We start from the raw sequence: 26,379 nt of genomic DNA on the forward strand, positions 1-26,379 counted from the left end.
TTTATTGGCCAAGTATATGTGCAGACACATACAAGGAATTTGGTTCCGGTAGATGGAGGCTCTCAAGCACAGCAATGTAAATCACACGCACACATAAACACACACACACACACACACACACACACACACACACACACACACACACACACACACACACACACACACACACACACACACACACACACACACGTGTCTATATATACATTACACATACATACACAAAGCTGTGTAAACCAACTATAAATAACCAATCTAAACTTATATACATAGAATACAGAAATGAAGTGGAATGAATACTACAGAATGTACATAAGGTGCAGTTGCAGTCTGGCAGTGGGGGCAGTGTGACAGGTCAACTGTTTAGGAGGGAGATGGCGAGGGGAAAGAAACTGTTCCTGTGTCGGGTGGTCCTGGTCTGCAGGCTTCTGTACCGTCTGCCAGAGGGCAGCAGATCAAAAAGTCTGTTTCCAGGGTGTGAGGGGTCTGTAATCATTTTCCCTGCCCGTTTCCTGGTTCTTGAGAGGTACAGATCCTGGATGGAGGGCAGGGGGGCGCCGATGATCCTTTCTGCTGCCCGTACAGTCCGCTGCAGTCTGCTCCTGTCCTGTTTAGTGGCTGCACCATACCAGACTGTGATGGAGGAGCACAGGACAGACTCAATGACTGCAGTGTAGAACTGGATCAGCAGCTCCTGTGGAAGACTGTACTTCCCCAGTTGTCTCAGGAAGTACATCCTCTGCTGGGTCTTTTTGAGGATGGAGTTGATGTTGGTCTCCCACTTCAGGTCCTGGGAGATGGTGGTACCCAGGAACTTGAAGATCTCCACAGTCGACACAGGGTTGTCTGATATGGTGAGGGGGAGCAGAGTTGAGGGATGTCTCCTGAAGTCCACTGTCATCTCTACAGTTTTAAGAGTGTTCAGCTCCAGATTGTGCTGACTGCACCAGAGTACCAGCCGCTCAACTTCCTGCCGGTATGCAGACTCATCACCATCCTGAATGAGGCCAATGACGGTGGTGTCATCTGCAAACTTTAGGAATTTAACAGCCGAGTTCTTGGAGGTGCAGTCATTAGTGTAGAGGGAGAACAGTAGTGGTGAGAGGACACATCCTTGAGGGGCACCAATACTGAGGGACCGAGTTTCAGAGGTGATCTCCCCCAGCCTCACTTGTTGCTTTCTATCTGTCAGGAAGCTGGTGATCCACTGACAGGTAGCTGGTGACACGCTGAGCTGGGAGAGTTTGGAGGAGAGAAGTTCAGGCACGATGGTGTTAAAAGCCGAACTAAAGTCCACAAACAGGACCCTGGCATAAGTTCCCGGGCGGTCGAGGTGTTGCAGGATGTAATGCAGCCCCATGTTCACTGCATCATCCACCGACCTGTTTGCCCGGTAGGCAAACTGCAGAGGGTTCAGCTGGTGGCCTGTAATGTCCTTCAGATGGGCTAACACCAGTCGTTCGAAGGATTTCATGACCACAGACGTCAAGGCGACAGGTCTGTAGTCATTCAGTCCTGTGATGGTGGGTTTCTTGGGAATAGGGATGATGGTGGAGCGTTTGAAGCAGGAGGGAACTTCACACAGCTCCAGGGATCTGTTGAAGATGCGAGTAAAGATGGGAGCCAGCTGTTCAGCACAGGTTTTGAGGCAGGAGGGTGAGACACCGTCTGGTCCGGGGGCTTTCCTGGGCTTCTGTTTCTGAAATAGTCGGCTCACATCCACAGTGTGTATTCTGAGTTTCAGGGAGGAGGAAAGGGGGGTGAGAGGTGTGATGGAGGTCATTGAGTCTGGATTGGAGAGGGTGGTGGTGGTCGTTGAGACTGGATTGGGGAGGGTGAAGGGGGGAGAGGTGGGAGGTGTGTTGGGGGGTCAATGTCTGAAACAATGCCTCTGGGGAGGGGAGGGTGAGGCGTGGGAGTCTGTCCGTCTCAAACCTGCAGTAGAAAGTGTTTAACTCGTTGGCCAGGTCTTTGTTTGCTTCAACAGTGGGTGGGGGCGTCTATAGCTGGTGATTTCCTGCAGGCCCCTCCACACTGACGCAGGGTCGTTGGCTGAGAGCCGTTCTTCCAGCTTCTGGGAGTAGATCCTTTTAGCTGCTTTGATCTCCTTGGTCAGTGTGTTCCTGGCTTGCTTGTACAGGGCCCTGTCACCACTTCTGTAGGCGTCCTCCTTGACCTTACGAAGATGTTGGAGTTTAGGAGTGAACAATGGTTTATTGTTGTTGTATGTGCAAAAGGTCTTTGTTGGCACACACACGTCTTCACAAAAACTGATGTATGATGTCACAGTGTCCGTGAGCTCATCCAGATTATCAGATGCAGCTTCAAAAACAGTCCAATCAGTGCAGTCAAAACAGTCCTGCAGTTCCTGCTTTGCTGCGTTAGTCCACTTCTTCACACTTTTGACTACAGGCTTGGCACGTTTGAGTTTTTGCCTATAGACTGGAATAAGATGGACCAGGCAGTGATCAGAATGTCCCAAAGCTGCCCGGGGCACAGAGCGATAGGCATCTTTTAGAGTGGTGTAACAGTGATCCAGTATGATGTTGTCCCTGGTGGGGCAGTCTATATGCTGTCTGTATTTAGGGAGTTCGTGGTTTAGGTTTTGTCAGGAATAGAAATATTGTCCTGCTATTAGTTGCTGCTATTTTTATAATCATCATTAACATTTCAGTATTAATAGTGAGGTTGCATTCAGATGCATTCAGATGTTCAAATATATGGTTATAGCCTTTATTACAGGTCCAAAGAAGAACCATTTTAAATGGTTCTGTTGAATCTATAATTTAAATGTTATTAATGCTTTTATGATCTCTGTGTAGAGGGCAGAGACAGGACAATACTCTCTGTGCCAAAATGAGACAGGAAACAAAACGCGTCTGCAGAGCATGTTTTGCAGAAGTGAAACTGAAGCCAGAAGTTTAAGTGCAAGGGTGTTTAGTATGCATTTATTGCGGATTAAGCCTTAAGCAGTTGTGGTAGATTGAAACAGTTGTTTATATATTTCACATATAAGTCAAGATCATTACACACAGGATGGCCTTAGCCTGGTTGGTTGCTTAAGTTGAGGTCAACTAAGGTTCAGAAAGCAGATGCAAACTCTGCACGTACACACAGACAAATAGTGAGAGGTCATGACACGTACGTAGCATACACTGCAGACACATACACACAGAAATGCAGAAGTGTGCCGACGTACTTAGAGGAAGTGCACCAGACGAGCGACAGCGAAGAGGGGAAGCACCGACCGAAGACAATGTTTTTAGAGCAATGTTAAAGGTCAGGGAACATTTTGTGGTTTGGATTGACGTAAGCTGTACTATTGTCTATTTTTGTAAAAGAGGGGGGCTTTGTTATTGTACCCATATAGAACCTTGTCTCATGATTGTAAGTTCAGTTCAACACTGATTGGGTTGTTGAACTCACACATGTGTTCATTAAAATGCCGTCTAAATTGCACACGCCTGGATCTGTGGTTTTTATGGATTCTTCTCTCAACATTGAACCCTAACAGTTTACTCTGTTAAAATCCCCAAGGATAATTGTAAAGGAATCCGGGAATTTCCTTTCCAGGGTGGTAATCTGGTCAGCCAGCTCGCATAGTGCGTTGTTCGCGTTGGCCTGAGGAGGGATGTAAACTCTGACCAGCGTGAAGGAAGAAAACTCCCGTGGTGAATAAAACGGTTTACAATTGATGAAAAAACTTTCCAAGTGTGGGCTGCAGTGTTTCTGTAACACGGTGACATCAGTACACCAACCTTCATTAATGTAGAAGCAGACTCCACCACCCTTTGTTTTCCCTGAGAGCTCCGTTTCGAGGTCTGCCCGGTGAAGTTGGAAGCCCGGCAGATTTAAGGGACTCGCTCACTGAGCCAGGTTTCAGTGATGCAGAGGGCAGCAGAGCGTGCAAAGTCCTTGTTAGTCCGGTTTAAGAGCAGTGATTTGTCGACTTTGTTTGGAAGAGAGCGGAGATTCGCGAGGTGAATGGAGGGGAGTGCCGTGCGGAATCCTCGCCGACGTAGTTTCACCAGCGCGACTCCCCCGTCTACGTCTTCTCCAGGAGCCACAGAGAGCTGCTGCGCCTCCAACTAAAATCTCCAAAAAACTTTCCGGGTTTGTGAAAAATGGATAAGAACTATAGTGAGACGACTGCCTGATGTTTAGCAGTTGATCTCTGTAGAAAGTGATGTGGTCTGAGTGACCAAAAGCGCAGAAAATAAACAGAAACAAGAAAAGTGCGAGAGAGCGCAGTACCGAGGCTGCCATCCGCGGCGCCATCTTTCTACAGATATTAAGAAGCAAAAACACAAAACTGCAAGTAGGATTTTTTTCCTCCACTTTTATTTAAATTAAAAAAAGACTATTTGAAAAATGTAGCTTATATTGTAGCTTTGAGCTGGTAAGCAGTCTGGCTTGGTCAGACAGCGTTTCCTTGGAGGGCTGCTTGCAGGCCTTGACCTTCTGCTGTGTTCCTGCAGGCATGTCCCTGTGGAGAATATGTGGGGAGCTTGGGGGAAGTTTGTGCCTGGTCAGGAAGGGTTGGCGAGGAGAGCCATTTTCTTCTTACCTTCCATTTTCTCTCTGAATGGCTAGACTCATCATCAGACAAAACAAACAAAATAAATATTATTACACTGGAAATATGTGCACTATTTTCCAGTAAAATTCATAAATATCTGTCCCTTTGAATTATATAAAAGGCTTGTAGGTCTCACACTAAGGTAGAAGCTGGTAAAGCTTCTCTTGCAAATACAAAATAGAATTCAGAAATAGCAGGTTTGTGTGTATTACACAGTGGCTATATTACACCCCAGTGGACACATGAACAGCTGAAGGCACTGACATCAACCTGTTATTTCCCAAAGCGTTCACAGTGTCTGTATGTCATGCAAAATTAGATTTCCCCCCTCTGTATGTAATAAGCCATAAAAAACTGAATAATTTTGTAATACTTACATGTCTTGTTGTAGGTAAATTTCTTCTCATCCTTGCTAGAAGAGCTCAGAGGCAGATGACTGCGTGACATTCTTGTCACCGTAATCCAAATGTAAATGTTGAACTCAATCAGTTTCGCTTTTTTCTTTATCCCTTACTTGGATAACGTTGATCCAGGAATCAAATATCGCATCTGAATGTTGAAACAAGTTTAATCAATCCTACAAAGATCATCTCTTTTAGTAAAAAAGGCCAGAGCTGTATAGATATAGATATATATATCCTTCTACAGAGGTGGCAAAAGTACAGACTTTCTTTAGTTAAGTAGTTAAGTAGTGAGTTAAGTGTGTTAAAAATACTCCACTAAAAGTTGACGTACTGAAGGAACTGTCACGGTGAGTTGTGTGGCTGTCAGTGGCTGGACCCACGTGCAGGACTCGGAGACAAAGCATGAACTTAAACGGCAGCTTTATTTGCTGGAGAATCACGCTTGGCATTACATAAACAACAACTTAAACTTAACTAGACCGGAGATGCTGACGGTAGACGACAATGAACACACACACAACCAATGTGGAGGACGCAACAACAGGCAGGGAAAAACACAGGGCTTAAATACATACTGAGGTAATTAGGGAATGTGAAACAGGAGGAGAGCACAGCTGGGACTCAGACATCACAAGACAAGGGGAGGCAAAACTCACACTGACATAGTACACAGACTTTCAAAGTAAAACAGGAAACTGAACAGAAGTAACAGAACCACAACCTAAGAACTAGAACACAAGAAATGCCAAGGAACTAGGGATACTAACAACAGAAATCAAAACACATCATGAAATCAAGGAAAACTTAATACAAACAGAAAAACACTGAGTCCACAGACTCAGGACCGTAACAGGAACTTCTTTACTCAAGTAAAAGTGGAAAAGTACAGGCTCTGAAATGGACCCAAAGTAAGAAAGTAAAAAGTAGTCCTTGAAGGACAAAAAGGTAACTGAACCTTCCGCTATAAAAATGTAAAAAATATTAGTACATTAGAAATATTATTCCAACCCAAATTCAAAAATACAGTACAGTGCAATGAGTAGAGTCAAAGTACTAATACTGTACTGTCTTATGAGATGACTGCATCAGGTCTCTTTGCTTAATTGGAGATTATCTATCGGAATTTCAGGAGCAGGACCACGCCTCCAAACACGCTCCTTCCAGTTGTCATCTATATAGGTTCCCCCAGTTCTGCAAGCTGATCATTCTCGTTTACGTGCCCCACCCTCCCTCCCTCCTTGTTCTCCATTCTTTAACTTCTTCACTTCTATTTAGTACATGGGGATCTGCCAGGACCCTTTGAGGCCTTCCCCAAACCGCAGCTCAATTCATGTCAAAGCATCCACTTTTACCTACTAAAATGCTGTCAAACCTAAAATGAGGATGTGGGCCCAGCTAGTGAAATAAAAGAAATCATCACTATAAGTACAACACGCCACCCTAACTGACCCCCCAAGCAGCTGATCAAGATGCCCGATTGGCTCGTGTGATGAGAAGACAATCAGATCACATGAGCTGGGGTAATTAGAAATGAGTCTCAGCATGGAGCTGAGAACTCCCCTGATACGATCAGACAGTACATGGGGGTTACTTGAGTGAGTGAAAAAGAGGATGACAGGGAAGCAGGGAAAAGATGAAAAGATGCTGGTGATTGTAAGTGACTGATTAAGGTCAGAGGTGGGCTGTATGCCTGGGACTTGTGACAGTGTGCAGCAGAGGTGCTGCAACACCTTGCTCACAAGGGAAACCGCTCTCCTTTGATACACCAATATAGCAGCGGCCCGTTTTCTGTACACGTCTTCACGATCAACTGGCTGATCCAACATCTGCTGCTGATCCTATTTTCCCAAAACACACATAAGACTTGAAAAGAACAACTCAATCCAACTCCAGAGAAGACCGCAGACTCCCATGGTCATATACCAACACTCGAACTTATAATACTCAACTCCATGATGGGAGGAAAGATGATAGGGGGACAGTGAGACTGGTGATTTGCACAAAATTGAAATCACAGAGCAGAAAAAAGGGCGGGTGGCAAACAGTGGTTGAGACATAAAACCTTTGAAGTAATAGTGCTCTTATGGAAATTGTTTTCAGAATGCCATTTTCTACTACAGCAAAGCCAGCAGTTGAACCAAGAACAAAAATAAACTAAATCTAAGGTAAGAGAGGTAAGAGAGCCAGAGCATAGACCTCAGAGTAAAGGACAATACAGAAAAAGACTGTTGAGTATGAGGATGAGTCACAGACATGAAGTTTCAAACAAAATCAATTAAATGTGACAAAGATGTTTTCTTTTTAAAGTGCCACAACTGTGTAATTATCACTTTTGCACTTTTCATTTATTCCTTAACATTTCAATCAGATACCAGCACATCATGTACCGGGGAACAGATTAACCAAAGAACTGTCTATCCATCAAAAAACACATACAATTAAGCAAAAAAGAAAGTACACCCGCTTTCAATTCTATCAGGGCATAATAAAAAATCTGGTCCTTACCAGCTATTGAATTGGTTCTATTAGCTGTTGAATCAGGAAGACTTTTCACACACTGGTTTTGTATTTAGTATTTGTCAGATAAATGATGACACTGTTCACAAGGCTACAAATATTACATTCTCTATACCTGGTACAAATAAGCACAAATGGTTAGGTTCATTTGATATGATGGCCATCAATGAGGTTTTCATGTTAGGTTTTTCAGTTTAAAGTCAGGCTGTATGAACATCAGGTGACAGGATCTAACAGAGGCAAGCAAGGAAAGAAAAAAAAATTGGCCTGAGAATCCAGGTGTAAAACTCCAAAAGAAATGCAGGGACATGATAAAAACCATATGATACCCACGCTTCTAACAGGGAAGACCAGAATGCTTTAAATGTTGTAACAATGCAACTTAGAAGTAAATAGAGTGTGATTAAAAAAAGCACAGTCAACAAGACACCTTTATGCTTCCTTAAAGCAAAGCGTAAGCATCGCCTGAGATTGAGAGGCAATTAACACCTGAAATAAAGACCAATCCAACATATCAATGATTTGCAAACATATAAGAAGTACGAAAATTATCAGTCTATTAACACTATCTGTAAGGGAAAGAAGAAACTCTAAACACTGAGGAAATCCTGACTACTGACAAAGTGTTTGATAAAAAAAGACTAACGCCTATCATGATTTATAAAAGTTTGCACAACCACCTCAGTGTTCATTACTGTCTCTGTACTGCAGTCATCTTTAACCCATGATGTAACTTTTATAGTTGATGAATAGGTGAAAAAGAGCTCTATTTACATTTTTAATCTTCAACTCACATAAGTGTTCGGTAAATGCAGACCATTTACAAAAACCTCCAGGATAATTTTTTTTTCAAATGCAGCCGCCAGTGTCTTCTTGTGCCCCAGTATTGCTCTAAACCAGCCTGGCTTACCTATTTATATGTCAAGCCTCCTGCCCTTGATCACAAGTTTGACCTGTATGAAAAAATAAGCTCTAATATGCTCTCAGAGGAACACGTAGAAGCCTACACTTAGATGGGACAGCCGAAACAGGAGACATAAAGAAGAGGTAGCGGCATATACAATGATAACTAAAACAGCACAGGGGTAACAAAAAAATCGAGTCAGGACATGAGCCGTGTGTGGAAAACTTGTTAAAGTTGATGCTGGAGGATGACAGGACATCAGACAGAGAGGGCTTGTAAGACGCAAGCAGTGTGACTCTAAGGTATGCAGAGTGACTGAAGAGGCTTGGTCTTAATCTCTTGCACCACACAAAGATGTGTGTAATGTAAAGTATGACACAGTCAGGATATTCAGAATCACCTGAAGGTACGTGCGCTGTCAGTCTCTGTGCTTTGATAGAGACAGTGTGCAGCATTTTCGAGCTGCTTTACATAAAAAAACACAGTCTCAAGAACTTTTCATCACCTTTCTATTTTGTGATTCTATTTTAAAGGCTGTACAGGATTTGAAACTAAAGAGCTGACAGCAAAGCGCGGTGAGCTGTACATCCTCATTCTGTCTCTGCCTTCTTCAGTCCGATCCCTTGCTGCCTCGCACTTCAGATCTGACACCTCTCACTCTTTGCAACCTCTTCCTCTTTTTCCAATTTACATCTTGCTGCTCTCTGCCTCCCTACCTCTTTTCTCAGTCATCTTTATCAACTGTTTCAGTTGCAGAAAACTCTCCTCTCCTCTTCTTCCCCCTGTGTTGTTCTCACCTGTTCCCTTCTTGCAGACGTAGGGCAGATTGTAGTTGCAGGGCACGTCATTCCATTTGCCATTCTCATGAGCAATCATCACCACGCAGTCTTCTCCTCCAGCAAAGAAGTTGTCTGGCTGGTTTTCACGCCAGTTCTCATATTGCTGCACACATACACAAGCAGGCAAGGTTAAAGAAACAAACCTGAGCAAAAAGTGCTACTTTTTCTACAGGCAGTGGAGAAAACATTTTGTTGGGAATCGCGACTGCTGCTACAATGAGCACATCAAAATTTACTCTGCAACTCCAAGAGCTTTAAGTACCCTGGGATCAGCAGCTGACTACAAAACAAAACAAAAACAGCTGGATCCTCACCAGGTCCATCTTGTCAGTCCACTGAAAATCATCTTCTACTGTCCGATCATTTAGCCCAATCCAGGTGTTGTCATGGCTCAGACCTGAGTAAGAAATTGCAAACAAAAATAATGAATACAGAAAACTGCAGAGCACGACATACAGTACCCACACCTACAAATAAACAATAAAGACATATATGGGGCAATTCAATGTATTTTTTGACATCTAGACATTATTATTATAACATACTACAAAGAAATTGTTATGAATGAATTGTTGTTCTATAGTTTACTGTATAAGTACATGATACACACTCATTTCTGCCAAAAAATCCTTTAAAAACATTTGTCATGAGGCTGTGACACATCACAGACCCTGATTCAGGTGGGAAATTGATCACTTTGTTGTGTGAAGCAACAAAACACCAGTGCTGAAAAGCCAGCACCTAAAGTAAAGAGTGAAAAAAACTATTGCAAACTACCTGTCACATGACTTTATCTGCACTGGCCTCATCCTGAGGACATTACCTGCTGGAGAAAGTTAGCCACTTTTTACCAAATAAGCTGGATCTTATATAGAGGCAGACTGTTCATTGGATAGTGTGAAAGTGTCTGCTGAGGTGATGAAGGGAAGCCATATGCTTTTGCTGTTGCAACACTCTTTCAAAAACAAAACAAAAACACAGAACCAAAAAAACGTGCTAGGTTTGGTCCAGATGTTGCAAAAGGGAAGCCAAAAGTGCCTTAGTCCGACAATACAAGTGGATAGCACAGAGGGTATTTTGTGCTGATATAAATACAGGCGTTCCTTGAAAATCTGGCTCTCCCTCTGCTGTGCCTTGGGCATGAAGAGTTTGAAAACCACTGGTCAGAGGTATCACGCTAAAAGAGATGAAAACTACAGCTATATAAAGTTTTTGCAATATTGAGCTGTGGATTTTTGTAGGGTTTCTACCTTAAATTATTAAGGAGAGTGGAGCAACTGCTGTCATGATTTGACGCTATATAAATAAAACTGAACTCTACTGAATCGATTGTGTTTATTGCATTAGAAATATGCCTCATCAGGCCCTTAGTTTACATGACTATGAGATCACGCTGTAGTATAGGTCAGGATCAAATGTGGCTGCTGCTTTTCCTTTCCACACTCCCAGCCGGTAACAGTTTCACTATATATAAAATAAAAAACATATAAAAGAAATGAAAAAAAAAACCCAAAAAACCCAAACCATCTCATCATGAATAGTTCATGTTGACCCTCACAAACTTCACAAAGCTCCTCCAGAGTAAGGATCAAAACAACTGTTTCATGAGTTTGGCAGTGCTACACTGTGGCCCGTAAACTGACCCTTGGTGTAAAACAGTGGAGGGCTTTGTAGTATGACTCAGGGTACTCTTATTCTTCTTAGTGCAGGTTTCACACATGAGCTTGACTCAAGCTTGACAGTCTTGGAGCTGGCTGACCTCAGATGAATGATGACCATTAATAGAGATATATTAGTTCTGTCTGCGGTATACTTGTGATGAGATTTTTGTTTGTGTGAAAGGATATTTCCCTAATGGTGTTTTGGGTTAATCTCATTTGTGTGTGTGTATGTGTGTGGGGTATCTCTGTGTGCAGTAGGCCAGCCATGTGCATGTGCTTGCACATACTGTATGTAATGGAATTTCAATCATGGTGTATCTGATTAACATCATTACCAGGCCCATTAATCTTCCTAATGGCTGTGATCCTCTTATTGCAGGGGTGGAGACGTCCATTTTCGAGGCAATTAAACACACTTTTTGGTAACGGTGAGCAAATAGGAGAAAGATCAGTGCTAGGTGGATGGTACTGTCCTTTCTTGGCATCTGCTCGGGACAGACGGCTGATCCAGAATAGCTTGCTGCTGATGATCAGGTCTTATTACAACACAAGTGAATGAAGAGATGAAGCTTTATGGGACACCAAAGAAAAACTGAATGGATATTAGCACGGTAATGCTGACTGGCACTAATAAACTGCTCTCTGTGGCCAAATATTTAAGTCCACAATGAACATGAGTGGAAGAGCCAAGGAGCTCACATTAAACCACAAGCATAGCAGTATTTAGCTCTTCAACTGTTTGGCAAAATTTAAAATAGGATTTGCAAATAATTCAGGACAACAGGAAAGGACACCAAACACCATAATTACATACTAAAACAACCACAGCAGCACATCTCGGTTCATCTGTTCATATTACAAATACAGAGCATGATCATTAACTCCTCAGCTGACCACCTGCATGTGTGGGTCTGTCATGTGCACTGGATAACCTCCAAAGTATGAAAACGATAACCTTTCAACTAATATTTAATTTTGGAGATGCGGGCTAACTGGTATGAAGCCGAATGAAGCCAAATCTGGGAAGTAATGGCACGCACCTCAATACACACATTACGACTTAGCCTTGACAGTCTTCAGTGGACAAAACTGTGAATGTCTATTTTGGATGCTGCAGATTCAAACCCAGAAAGCTGTTGCTTGGCCTCTGGATTGTACACTGAGATCCAGAGCTAATCAACAGGGATGATCCTTGACACAAAAGTCACTCCGTCACACAAGGTTATGTTTGCTGTCCCAGTAGGTTGATGTCTGTGGTAAAAACTCAGATCTATATACCTGATTAGTCAGAATGGACCATGTTTAAGTGCTCTAAAAATAGCAGCTATGCTGGAAGCTAACTGGAGGTGCGTGAGGAGATGACCTTGAACAGACAAGTGCCCATGAAAAGAGATGTATGATGATATTTTGGTGATGTCACACACCTTTTTTGTATGCTATTCATGTAACTTAATGCCCCCTACCACCTAAAATGCAAATCTTTATGTTAAAAGATATGGATCTTACTAAAGTAGTCATAAACCTTTCCAAGGCATGAGCCTGTTTCACATACGTAAAACTCAGAAGTCCTAATAATTGTAATTAAATCAAGTTCATTTTTTCCTATTAAGTTTCAGGTTATGGATTCATTTGCTTTGGTGAAGCTACCACAAAAGTTGAAAAAAATAACATTTGCAGAAAGAATATAGCACTATCAATATCACTTACTGTACAGACACTTATATCAGGGCCTGCAGGGTCATCTCACTGCAACAAATGATAGATATATTTAGCTGAAAAGACTTTGCTCCTTAAGGCTATTTTCAACGGCAGCAAAATCAAGTCCTTTAAGATCCGTCCACAGCTGAACTATAGAGATATTTAATACTGAGTTAGGGAAAACATAAAAGGGAAGGTCAGGTGTCATCTCCAAGTATGATACTAAAGTACAAAAGTATATATGACTCACTCCACTCTAAAAGCTTTGTGCAGGAGGCAAAGGCAGCCATCCAAGTGACAGCAGGTTAGGCTATTATTACTAAATCAGCACCATCATTTAAACTGAGCAATGTCTTCTTTAAACGTGACTGGTGATTACAAGTGTCACCAGATATTTCTGACACATAGCGACATGAAATAGAAAGAGTGAATATCTATCTGAGGATGCTCTCTAATACTAAATCTTCAGATGTCCTCAACACTGAAACATAATAATCTTCAGTTGAAAAATGTAAGCATATTTTGTTGATGTTACCACAAGTGGAAGAATTTAAGTATCTCAGCGTCTTATTCACAAATGCGGAAGGTGTAGAGTGGATGACTGACAGATGGACTGGTGTGGCAGTGACTCAGAAACTGTTGATTGTGGTGAAGAGAGAAAGCGAGCTATCGATTTATATTCCTACCTTCCTCTATGGCCATGAGCTCTTGTTAGAGACCAAAAGAACAAGATCGCAGATACAAATGGTGGAAATGAGCTGTGGCCAAAGGGTGTCTGGGCTCAGCCTTAGAGCCTAAAGAGCTTGGTTATTCAGGAGGAAATCAGCAGAGAGCTACAACTCCTCTGCATCAGTTCAGTTGGTTTGGACATCTGAATAGGATGCACTTCTTGGGCACCTCCTGGATGCCTCCTAGCTAAAGTGCTTCCTGCATGTTCTACTACAAGGAGGCCCATGGCATATCCAGGATAAACTGAAGAAATTAATGTTTTGGCTGGCTTGGAAACACCTCACTGTCCCCTTAGAGGGGATAGCTAGGGAGAAGTAGGTCTTGGCATCTCTGTCCCTGTGACCCAGACTGTGGCAGAAAATGGATAGATGAATGGATGTGGGTATAATAAACAATCATAAACTAAGTGGACGGCTCCATTACAAACAGAACTGCACATAGGCCTCAGCTCCTGACAATGAACAATGAACATGGTAAACATGAGGCAGAAACACTAAGGAGGTGGCATCAGCATGGTGCTGCTGTTACTATGCTGTTGTTAGCATTTAGCTCCTAGAATGGCTGTGTCAAAGTTGCTAGAGTCTCATTAACTGAGGTTTCAACTTGGAGATTTTATGTCCACCTAACCTCGGGCATGCTCTAGTGAGCTGTCATCTAACATTGCAGAAAAATAGCAAGACTTATTGGCCCTTGAATGTCCAAATTTGTCTTCCTAACTTTAGTTTTTCTGCAGAGTAACAACATCAGAAAGAACTGAACTCTGTGCCAAATCTGCTATTGTCCCGTTTCTCCTCACTCACCTCTGATGAAGTTCTGCTCAGCCACACTGTGGATACTGGCCAGGTGGCCATTGTGCTCCCTGCAGTCTTTCTCAGCATCCTCCCAGGTGTGTCTGCGGGTGAAATATCTGTAGCAGTGGCCATGAAACTTCCTCCATGTGTGCTCGCAGCCTTCGGTGTCTGCAGGTATGTAGGAGGGTAGTGAAAGAGAAGGGGAAGATAATTGAAAAAGACAGTTATTAGTCAATTTAAATCCACATGGGAAGACAAGTGAGATTTTTTTAATTGTTAAACACCCACATGGTGCTGCACGGGAAAGAGGTAGGAGGATTTGGGCATTAAGAGAGGGAGACCATCATTAATTTAGTGTTTATGTTTGCATCCACACACAACATGCTCCTGTTCTGCAGCAAAAAAACCAACCAAACAAAAAAACCCTACATGGTGTTGCTGTTAGTGCCCTCTGTGACACCCCTCTCTGCCTCCTTCCCTCGGCTCTGCCGGTGTCTTCTCCTCTTTGATTTGCCTCGGACTTTTCATCTACAGCAGAGGCAAGTCGCTGGTGAGACAGCTTAGTCCAGTGAAAGGGCGTTTTAATCTATTCAAATGACAACAATCCTTAGAAATTGCTTCCAGTGTGCAGTGCTCGCTTGGTAATTAAGCCCTGTCACAGTCCTGTCAGCACAGTGTCTGTCCCTCCCTCTTATCCCCCCCCCCCCAAACCCTTCCTCCTTCTTTCCCTTCATCTTTCCCATCTATTCTCTCCTCATCTCTCTGGGGGTTAGCTGTGCAACTGTGAGTTGTAATGCGGTGTGTGTTTGGCTTCTCATTTTATGCTTTGGACTGTGTATGTGTGCACAGATATAAGTGTCTGTGAGCATGTGTGTCTGTGAATATACGTGTATCAGTTTAAATGTCATAGTTGATGTGGTTCAGGCTTGATCTGTCAGTTGAGCCACCTCCAGTTTTCCCTCATCCTCACCATCTCTCGTGCCCCTTCCCTCTTTGTGGGGATCAGGGAAATGGCCTCAGCTTCTCCCCCAACAAATGTGAAGCGACACCAGTAAATTGGGCAGTGCAAATTGGGCCGTATGGGGCCCTGCTTAGTATGCAGAGAGATGCTGTCTTGGCCATGGAAAGAAGAGGGAGAGCAGAGGAGAAGAGAGAAGACAAGAGGAAAGGAGTCCGTAATGAAAGCTTTTCTATACAGGAATATTAAAGAAGGGCTTCCAAACCTTTGGCTTTTATACTGTTAAGCTCTCCTCCTTTCAGAGTGTTCAGGGACATTGAGGTACTCTGCTGTGAAGTGCAATGACGCAAGTTCACAAAATGCACTGCACTGGGTCACCATAACACCGCCTCCTCAGGTAGAGCTACATTTTTTGCCTGAAAGTGAAGTTTGGAAAAACTCTCCTTGAATTAATATAAAAGTCCAGTCTTATGAAATACATTCTGTATTTCATAAGACTGGACTTTTTCTGTTTCTTTTTTGGCGCTTAATGCATTAGCTGACTCAGAAGATGACAAGTGCCTCTTCTGAGTGTTAGAGCAACAAACTTATTGTAAGTCAGCAAGGATAATGAGCAAAGTATAAAACGGCTGCACAGTCTGCAAACTCCTACAGTCTACACACCATGCAACATGTTAATGGATATTTGTACTGAAGATCATTTCTTTGTCATGTCTCAAACAATAAACATAGAGCAGTGCTATGTCATTTAAAAATGAGACAGATGATCATGTTGGCTGAATGCATGCGCACATGGGGCCAGAAAGAGATGCAGAGAAATGATTAATGACAATAATGTTTGCACACAGTATGTCAGTGAAATTTGTCATGGCAAGTGCCTGTTCAATTATCTCACTCGTTAAAGCCCTGGTGGCACTCTCCACTATTTGAAATTCAACATACATCCACTGGCCTCTTTGACATGCATTCATTCAGCCCCTTACAGGAGGCCTGAAGAAAATCGGTTCCTACATAAACAAGAAGTCCATTCTCTAAAATGAGTGGTAGTCACAGGAAGGTCAGACATACATCTGGGGTGCTAACAATATGTTTTCACTGGACGGAGTATAAAATGGCGACAGAGCCCAAAAGCTTCCATCAAATGTCTGATCAGGTTTATCGTGTTGTGTTGACTTACTAATAAAACATAGTCCGTTTTTTAAAGGATTTTATATTGGCAAGGCTGATGTTTTTAAATATTCATCATTTGAAAAGCAGACCTACTTTGTTCTTATTTCAAAGTCTAATATGTTGGTTATGGCAATTACGAAAAAAATAAAAAAAAAACATCCAAAATCTTGTCACAGCAAAGCACACATGGGTTTAAACACTGGGCAGGATGACTAATGCCTAACTCGCAGCAGATTATCTTTAAGGAAGACTGACTAAAGGAAGAGAGATTTGTGCGTCCACAAGACATGGATCAACTGATATTTTTTAAAACGAGAAGATTTAGCACTTCCTTACATATGAAACGAGGTTTAAAATGTCAGCTGTTTGACATGAATCATTAACATACAAAAAACATCTATATATAAATAAATTTTAGTCACAAAAAGTACAGCAGTGAATCTTCAGACCACTGTTTTCCTTGAGTACTTGCTGGGATGTATAATTTAGATACTTGATGATTTATCCTATATTTGAGATAAAAATGGCCTCCTTGTCACACCTTTGCAGCATCTTTTTACTATCTATGGGTTTTAGCATTGCTATCTTCAAACTCAACCACTTGAGTTCACTTTTTTCCAAATGTACAACTTTAAAGTTTTGTGACCATTTTGATGGTCGCCAAAGCATTGATTAAATCTTTCCACATAAAGATACATTCACACCTGCAAAAGCACAAAACCTCCCCACAAGAAATCGGTCTATAGCAGCGTTCCCTAATCCCCGGGCCATGGGTCCGTTAGTCGTTTGGTAACGGGCTGCGAGAGTTGAGGCTCGGATGTGAACTTTATGGTTTTCAGGGTTTTTATTGTTATTTTTTATCGTTAAGTCTGTTTCCCTGGGTCTTTTCCTTGGTGTTATGAATAAATCTTCTTCTTTTTGGTACCGGTACTGGTTTTATTTTGTTGTTTTTATCCGTGACAGCTTAAAGGCCGGTCTGTAAAAATATTTTTGGACATAAACTGGTCCGTGGCACAAAAAAGGTTGGGGACCGCTGGTCTATAGTATCTCTGGATACGTCAGAGCCCAAAAGCTTCCACCAAATGTCTGATCAGTTTTATCGTCTTTTGACGACTTACTAATAAAAAATAGTCAGTTTTTTTAAATCATCAAGAGGACTGCTTTCCAGATTACCCTGGTTTTGTTTGATATAACACTGTCTTCTGGGCAGTGGTGCGAGCACACATTTGGCTACTACTGTGTTGTAAATGATGTAAATGTGGAGTATCACTTCATTTCTTTTCCTGCTCAAATGTCTCTTGGTAGTCTGGGGAATTAATCCGATGACCTCAAAACGCGCTAATGACATGAAACCCAATTAGCCATTTTAACAGTTTCAGCCTCCTCTGGGCAGCTCACTGGCTCTCTGGTCCGCCCCGCTGCTTCAGAACAAGATGAGCCTGGCTTTAACATCACATTGGGACTTGTGTGGAGGTTGTTGCTCATTTTAGAATGAATTTGCTTTCACATGATGGGGACTTAGTGCTGCTGGTTCTTTTCCTTTACAGTTTGACTTTGAAGAGTATGTGTTTTATGATTCAAATTTTAAATAAAAAAGATGCAAAAATGGTTTTGTCTCAACAAGTGAAAACCCTCACATGTAAGCTCAGCTGACACTCTAAGAAACACTACTTAACCTAAAAATATAACTTCCTGGCTATCACAGATGAAAAAAAAAAGAATCTAATGGCTTTTGCTTTTGAGGCATCTTTGAGTTAAATCCATTTTAAAGCTCTCAAGAACAGAAATGTTAACAATCACTAATGACTGCAACAGAGAGCAAAGGCAAGGAGATAAAGGTGAGAGAACTGAAGTCCATTAACAGCACTCTTCTTCTTACAGAGCATGAAAAAGCATTGGCTGGTAGAGGCAAAAATAACTTGTTGATTTGCACAGACCAGAAAGTGTTCATAAATCTGTCTGTATATAAAATATAAAGCTATCTCGGTGTCTTTTACTTTCATTCAAAATAAGGATGACTAATGTGGTAGTTTTTATTTTTTTCATGACTCATAAAAAGTTTCATTAAGTATTATGAAGCTCACTGAACTCCAGCAAGATCATACAGTAAAAAAAAGAAAAAAAGAAGCATAAAACAGCAAAATACCCCAGACAAACATTTGTCTTTAATTCTTGGTTCCCTAAGCCTGCATGTTTATTAGTGATAGGACGCCAATAGCCTTTTTTCCCCCTTAATGCTTGCTTAAATAATCTTCAAAAGAAAAAGAACAGACTGTTCGACCAACAGAAGTCCTGTGTGGAAAAAAACAGCTTTTTCATTTGTTTGGATATGGCTATTCTGTTGATGCAGCACCCTTGGGCTCCAGCCAAACAACACAGTTGAATAAGTTGAACCTGGCTCAACTTTTTCTGCAGTGCAACCCAGTATCATCTATAATCAGCCAAATCCATGCAGGCGCACATCCCTGGTGCATTACTTTGTAACTGTATCTATATTTCTTACCACGTGGGTGGGACCAAAAGATAAAAAAGTTCCAAAAAGTTGCAAAATGCTGTCACAGAGGTTTCACAGGACTGACTATGCAGTATTTTGGTGGCATAAAGCTTACTATATGAATCTTTGATGCAGTATTTTATATACAGTCTATGATGAGCCCTAAGCAAGGAAAGGGATGGATTAAGGATGCTTCGCAGGGGACGTGCTGAATTTTCCAGCCGTCCTTCCTGTAGATAGTACACTTCTGAACACACAAAGTCGATTAGCATTTGCCAGCACAGTGTTATCTTTGGTCTTCTGGGACCAAAAATCAGTCACTGCTGCTGTCATTTCCTCTGCTGACTGCAAACACACTCTTTCACTCTGTCATCACATCCGCTAGCTACCTGCACAAAGTGTTTACCCACATGGCAGCTGGTACATTGTATTACAATCGGGAGTGAGTCCAGTTTGGCTCATGGAAGTGGAGAAAGGGTTGTTATCTACAGGAACAGGGACAGGAGAATCAGGGTAGGTGTCACAAAGAGAGAGACGCACACACACACACACACACACACACACACACACACACACTGACTGACTGACTCACACACATTCTGCTATGGGGTCCACAGTGGGAGTCAGTGAGTATTTAAGGTTACCGTTGCTCCTAATTAGGCATTAACCAGTCATTTTAGAACGGGGGCTGTAAACTGTAAACAGGGGCTTTTCATAGGCTTCTACTTAGGCTTGAGAAAAAAGTGGAGTCTGAGGAAAACAAAAAATGGGAGCTAAGAAAGCAATGAGCTACAGTGTGGGAGGGCAGAGAAGAGAGAGACAGAAAAAGAAAGTGAAAGTAAAGCAAGACAGAGAGAAAGAAAAAGGAGAGATCAAAAATAAACAGGCATGTTTTCTCCCCCTCAGATCTTCAACCTAGTCTCTGCTGATTTCTTCTCCCACTCGCTGACAGTGAGGCTCAAAGCCAGACATCACATCAACCTCTTCAAATATTTAGACATTATTCAAGTCGTCTTCTTTTTCCCGTTTTCTCTCTGTCAGGAGGAGGGAGACGTAGGGGGTACATTTCAGCGATTAATATTCCCACAGACTTTAGTGAACAGCAGTTAGGAAATAAAAGGCCATACACTTCCAGTTGACTGATTGGGTCGTTTATCCACATCACCAAGTAATATTTCTGCTGCTACTCGCCTCTTTTAGATCTCCTGAATGATGAAACGCCATGTGCTCGCGTTTGTGCGTGTTTGCGTGTGCTGCCATTTTGTGTTCTCGCCGTTTCAGACTTTGAAGGCTGACAGGCCAGTGTTGCCATTTGCAAGAGGGCAGATGACAGGAGTCCAGAGAGAGAGGAAATGAGTGAGAGAGACAGCAAGAATCTGCTGATAAAGGTGAGAATGTGACAAGAATGTGCCACTGGCTGAGGAATTAATAATGGTTATTATGAGTGCTGCATTGATTAATGGAACATTCTAATAGTGTGATTCTCACAATTAGGAGTAATGGATGTTACAGTAAAGAAAGCTTCAGAGTGCAACATGAATGACTGATGCCAGTCTGAGCGCTCATTCTGCATAATTATCCCATAGATGTGTCTTTGCAGATTGATGCTGATGTAGGAGGCTGAGGTAAAAGAGAGGGCAACAGGAGCCTTTAGACGGAAACGGCAACAATTCACACAGCAGGCACACAGCTGGTCCGTTTTATACGGGTGGGCACAGTGTGTACTTAGCATATGATGTTAATATATTGGTGTACATCCATTGTCTGCATCTTTGCCAGTGTTATTCTAAGAGGAGTAGGCCGGTAATGGCTTTAAAGGTTTGCAGCTAATGTAAAGCTTAAGGAAGGCAAACACACCTACACCTCCAGACAGAGCAGGTCACATTTTATTATTGTATAATACACTTTAAAAAGTATGTACTTGATTTTTAAATTCTTGCCTGCCCAGGACGCTGCATCACAACTGTATGGCAGATGGTTGCCTGCTTAACCAGTGAGTTAAACTGGCGCCCACATAGTAATTGCTGCATTAATTAACAAAGTGTAATGTGTTGGGGATTTTGAATCCCTTGTGAATATAAGTGAGTTTGGGCTTCTGTTGAGTTTATATTGTGATTCCAAGTGTTTCAAATCTGTGTTTGTTGGGTTTTGATTTGTTTATTCTGCTAGACTGTAAGCTTAATTCTCTGTAAAACCTTTGAGTCACTGACTCATGTTCAGTGTTGGGCAAGTTACTTTGAAAAAGTAATTAATTATAGTTACTAGTTCTTCAAAAAAGTAACTGAGTTACAAGATTCTGAAAGTAATTAATTACTTGAAAAGTAACTATTGCGTTACTTTAAAAAAAATGTTTAACCATGGGGTCTAGGGTATAATTGGCCATTTTTAACTACTTTCGATTTGACCTCTACATTTCACCTTTAAAAACGATTTATTGTTTTGTTATTTATTGTTTACTCATTTTCTTCTGCTTGCTTTCTCTTTCTTTCTCAACAGGTGATCCAGATGATCGATATATGTATTTTTTTGTCTGCTTATTCTGTTGGTTTTTGTTTTTTTGCCCTTTTTCCCCGTCCGTCTTCCCCGCTGTTTTACTTTCCCTCTTTCTTTCTCCCCTTTCTTTCCCCCAGTTAAGTCTGTCCCGTATTCAGCAAGTGAAAATAAAATAAACAATAAAAGGTGAATCAAATGGACCATTACGGCAAGGCTGGGATGGTCAATTTGGTAAAGTAAATCCGTTGGGCATCTTTCTTCGCCTTTAGACAATAATTCTGATGGCAAAAGAACCAAACGGGACAGGTTAAAAAAAACAAAAAAACAAAAAAACAAAACGATTTATTGTTTGGTATCATCCTTTTCAGCACAACCTCACGTGTCTGAATGTACAGGTATATTTTCCTTTTGACATACTGTATTAACACAACTGATCTATAATCAGACAAAAAACATAAAATCCGAGTAGAAAAAGTTATATTTTTACTGTAACAACCACAAACATGTTTATTGAATCATATTTCATAACTTTAAATGCGAATATAAACTGTCAATTTTAAAAATCATATGCACAAGTTTTGCAAACAACAAAGTTATTTGCACCGATTTACCTATTACCCTTTTTTTATATAACCATTTCAAACTATTTACATAACAATCAGGTGTTCTACATTCAGTAAGATGCCACACAAATTCTGTGTGCCACTGCAAAATAATTTCTGTCCACTATAAAGGAAAACATCACAAGCCTGATACCTGCAGGCCTGAAAGCAGGTGTATCACTCCTGTTTTCTACCTGCAGACAGCAGTCGCCTCATTGTTCTGACACACAACACAAAACTATCCACAACACTACACACTAACTACAGAAGACAACACATTAACTACACACTCCAAACACGCTAAACGTCACAAATGTCTCACATCTCAAAACTCGCTCTCTCTCTTTTTCTGCTGTCTTTCTTTCTCTCTCTCTCTCTCTCTCTCTCTCCCTGTCACTCCTAAAACTTCCCCCTCTTCCTAAACAACCAAATGTCATGTTGCCATATCATTTTTTGATTGGCCGACATGGTGCATTTTTCCACCAACACCAACGGGCTGTTTTTTGTTTTGTTTTGTTTCTTGTTTTTTGGTCATAAGCAGAGAGTTCTTGCTAGCGCTGTCCTTAGATAGCAAACGTGGCGAAACTATTAAGGAAAAAACGCCGTGTATATATTGTTTATCATGACTCTGGTTTTACGTGGCCTATCAACACAATATAAAAACGTGTATATATCACCTTATTGCTTGCCATCTTGAAGTGGTCGTGTGATTGGTTTACCACGACTACTTTAGTGTTCCACAGTCAAACAGCAGCACTCATTCGATTGTTTTGCCCCCTAGCTCCAGGTGTTGTGTCAAAAAGTGATTGCCGCCCGCGGGAGCGCGCGCAGCTGCTAAACGCTGTAGCGCCCAGATTACTTACGTAGACAGCTACTTCCGTGCGACTGATATAAGATGTGGTAAGCTGAACACAGCTTCAACCGTCTGTTTGTTGAAAAATAGTAACACGACCGCACCGCATTTTCTTGTTAGTAACGGTAACGGCGTTGTAAGGATAGAAATAGTAATTAGCTAGATTACTTTTTACTGAAAAAAGTAACGCTGTTAGTAACGCCGTTACTTGTAACACCATTATTCCCATCACTGCTCATGTTTTACCTTGTGTTTATTATGATGACGAGTTTCACTTTTGCATCCTGTTTTAGTTAATGTTTTTGTTACTTTTAGTAGCAGCTTAAGTTCCCTCTGTGTTTCTTCTGCTGGCAATGATATCAACCACTTATGTAGGTTACGTTATACAGAGAGATTTACCTCAGTCTAAATCAGACGTTAGTTTATTCAAATAAACAATGGACACATGTCAGTGTTTAAATGAAAGAGGTTATTTGCAACTAAATCACTAGAGAATTACCACCCCGATCTAAGGGTTTTCTAGTTGTTGAAGTTATGAAAATTGCTACCTGACTAGTTGTTAAATCATGTCAGTTTACCTCTATAGCAAATCTTAACAACAGTGCTTCACAGTACAGCCCCTTTTCCATTAGTACCTACTTGGATCGACTTGGCACAGTTCACTACAGTTTTCATGGTTTTCTATTAGGTCTTGGCCGGGGTTCCAAGTGATCCAAGCAGGTACTACAATGTGATGTCGTTAGACTGCATGCCACCGATTGGTTGGTCAGTAGAGTCACTAGATGAGTCATGAGAGCGTCTTGTTCATGAAAATCAAATAGAACCCAAAGCATTTGTTGTATCAGAGTATAAATATGTTTTATTCAGTGCTGCAAAGCTGAACTCAGGTGACTACTGTTTGGAGTCAACCTCCAGTGGCACTTGGAGGAACTGCAGTTTTTTAATTAGCTCTTGAAGTTGCCCTTTGTCTTAGACAGAGAAAATTAGCACTGGAAAATTAGTACTGGAGAAATCTCTCCTAAAGAGACAGATATTGGAAACAGTGGAGAGCCTGTACAGTGGCCACTGGGTATTTTTAATGAAGTGTCCCAAAACCATTAGCCGTGTCAGCTGGATGTATAAACAGGCATCTGTTTGCTAATCATTTGTTAATCAGCCTCAAATGAACAAAAAAGAGTTTAAGAGAATTGCCAGGAATCACACAGCCAGAAAAATAAAACTCTACAACTGAATTATGACTTCAGCACATTTGTGTTTCAACTACCATCTGAAAAACCACAAAAAACATTTTGGGAAATTAGACCAATAAAAAAACTAAACAAACAACAGATTGGTTATTATTGCGTACAACACAGGAACACAGTGACTGTCAGATGTTTGCACTGAAGTAGGGGAAGAGACTTGCCATTATGTTCCTACTGAAAAGCACCCACCTGGCTGTATCAAAACAATGATCTGATGATTGCTTTTACAGTGCGGGGAAATAATTGATTTCCTGCTGAATTTTTAAGCTTGCTCACTTACAAGAATATCAACTAAAAATCTAGGAAAAAACCCACATTAGATAAAAGTGATAACATTATTTGCACATCATGAGTGCAAATAAGTATTTTATCCCGTACAACTCAGCCAGAAATCAATAAGTCCATTGATTACAAATACAGCTGATCTCAGCTTATGTTTCTAAAAACACACCTGTCCATAATATTGGTTTCTCCCATTCCAATTTCTCCAACACCATGGGCAAGACCAAAGAGCTGTGAAAGGATGTGATTGAAGACTTGCTCAAAGATGGAATGGGCTACAAGACAATCAGCAGGCAGGTTGGGTGACAAAGGTGACAGCTGTCAATTATTTGGAAGTGGAAGAAGCATAAATGACCATAGGGTAAGAATGAGCATGAGAAAGGTGGTGGATAAGCCCAGAACTACATGGGAGGAGCTTGTTAATGATCTGAAGGCAGTTGGCACCACAGTTACGAAGAACACCATTGGTAGCACACTACGCTGTAATGGATTGAAATCTTGCAACAACCACAAGGTCCTCCTGTCCGTCTTAGGTTTGCCAGTGAACATCTAAATGGTTCAGAGAGGCTTGGGGAAAAGATTAAACCATAATCTAACTCTTTAGCATCAACTCAACTCATCGTGTTTGGAGGAAGAAAAATGCTGAGTATGACCCAGAAAACACAGTCAAGCACAGAGATGAATTCTCTCTTAATTAAAATGAAACTATGATAAAATATGATTGTTCATTACATTATAAGAGCGAAAACTTACAAATTCAGCAGGGGATCAAATAATTATTCCCCCCATTAAAACCAAATTAGTTAATAAAATGCATATTACTTGAAAGTAATACCACCAAGTGACTGGTTCTGTGTTATTACTCAAAGGTAATGCTGCGTGAAGAGATACCTTGTTGCAGGAACAAACCTGGAACCGACACCTGTGGTTGAAATTCAGGGTAAATTCCTATGTGGAAAACTTTCTGTGCTGAAAATGAACTCTGAGATAACAACAAATGAAAGACAAAAGGGATTGTAATACTGCAAGGCAGGCTTCAGAACTTCAATATCAGAGTACAATTTTCTTGGGAATATCAGAAAGAAGAACAGAATCGCGGTAAACCTCTAGCGCACCTCAAAGTATTACTTTTTACAACCTACCATCCGAAATGTTCATTAATGCACACCACTGGAACACACTTCCTCTCTTTTCATCTTTTCTTAGCACCTGTTCTGATGCTTCCTTTCTGTTTCTGCTCTCTTCTCCACATTTTCTTTCTCTTCAGCCTGAACTTTCTTTCATTTGGGGGGGAGGATGACAGTTGCTTCAGGAACATTGTTTAATTAAGCACCCTGAATGAGAAAAAAATTACCTCTCATCTCTCAAGGTTTACTGCTTGGAGAGAGAACTGGCAAGTGTTGAACACAATAGCATATGGAGTGAGAGCAAGCCTTGCTATTGCTCAATTTGAAAAGCCTCTGCCAGGCTTAGGCAAAACCTCAGGGATATTCTATGTGAATACCTGCCTGTGTGCGTTCACCTGACTTTCTCTCTGTGCGCATGTTTTCCTTCAGGAGATTGCTGTGGGCGAGGTAATCCAAGAAGCTTCAGCTCCCTCACTTCTCAGTCTTGCACATGTCTTGGTCGACATGTTATTTGAACGCTTGGATCTTCATTAGCGGTAATAGCCTCTAAAGACCCACAGGATGCATAAAATTTAATTATGAGTCAAGCTTTTCGCCAGTTTAGACAGCAGCAGTATTGTCAGAATCAAAACAACGTTGTGTCAATTCAGCCTTCTCTGTTCTCACCTAAACAAGAAGAGGCTGACCTTAAACAGTAAACCAGGGCTTGTTTACCACAAGTCTAGCCAAAGTGCTGAGGGTACAGTGGCAGACCAAGACTGTAGAGACAAATATTCTCCAAGTTTCTGGAGGGCTTAGGCTCTGAAAATGCAGGTTGAAGATGGCAGTGGTTCTCTGCTTTAATATAGTCAAGGAAACACTATCAACCGGGTGTAAGTATAAATATAATATCATCTTTACTTTAGTGATCCCCCTAAATTTCTTCTTTTTTGATACTCTGAATAACGAAAAGAATGAGTAAAGTTTCCAGAGCAGTTTAGGGCAACCCTCAAAGTCACAAAATAATAACTCACCAGAAACAAATTCAAAATGTCAGA

At 41.4% G+C, this 26,379-nt stretch overlaps 1 protein-coding gene and 1 long non-coding RNA gene across 3 annotated transcripts in view; one reads left to right on the plus strand and one right to left on the minus strand.

Annotated features, from left to right (window-relative positions):
- LOC120436377 overlaps window positions 1–20,963 on the plus strand; it is a 27,839-nt gene extending 6,876 nt beyond the window's left edge. The window contains exons 1-3 of one of the 2 annotated variants that reach the window (XR_005610365.1): window positions 19,123–19,254; window positions 20,023–20,129; window positions 20,342–20,963. This is a non-coding gene — a long non-coding RNA (uncharacterized LOC120436377). Of the gene's footprint in view, window positions 1–19,122; window positions 19,255–20,022; window positions 20,130–20,341 lie in introns of those variants that run through there. The other variant, XR_005610366.1, reaches the window with a different exon arrangement.
- The window catches only part of ncanb (neurocan b), a 180,817-nt gene that overhangs the window by 13,619 nt on the left and 140,819 nt on the right, over window positions 1–26,379 (minus strand). The window contains exons 12-14 of the mRNA XM_039607316.1: window positions 14,129–14,287; window positions 9,555–9,637; window positions 9,199–9,343 (exon numbers count right to left, since the gene is read on the minus strand). Of these exons, the coding sequence (XP_039463250.1) occupies window positions 9,199–9,343; window positions 9,555–9,637; window positions 14,129–14,287 (387 nt within the window). The remainder of the gene's footprint in view (window positions 1–9,198; window positions 9,344–9,554; window positions 9,638–14,128; window positions 14,288–26,379) is intronic.

Source organism: Oreochromis aureus, linkage group 23 (assembly GCF_013358895.1).
Source record: "Oreochromis aureus strain Israel breed Guangdong linkage group 23, ZZ_aureus, whole genome shotgun sequence".
In the NCBI taxonomy this organism is placed as follows: domain Eukaryota; kingdom Metazoa; phylum Chordata; class Actinopteri; order Cichliformes; family Cichlidae; genus Oreochromis; species Oreochromis aureus.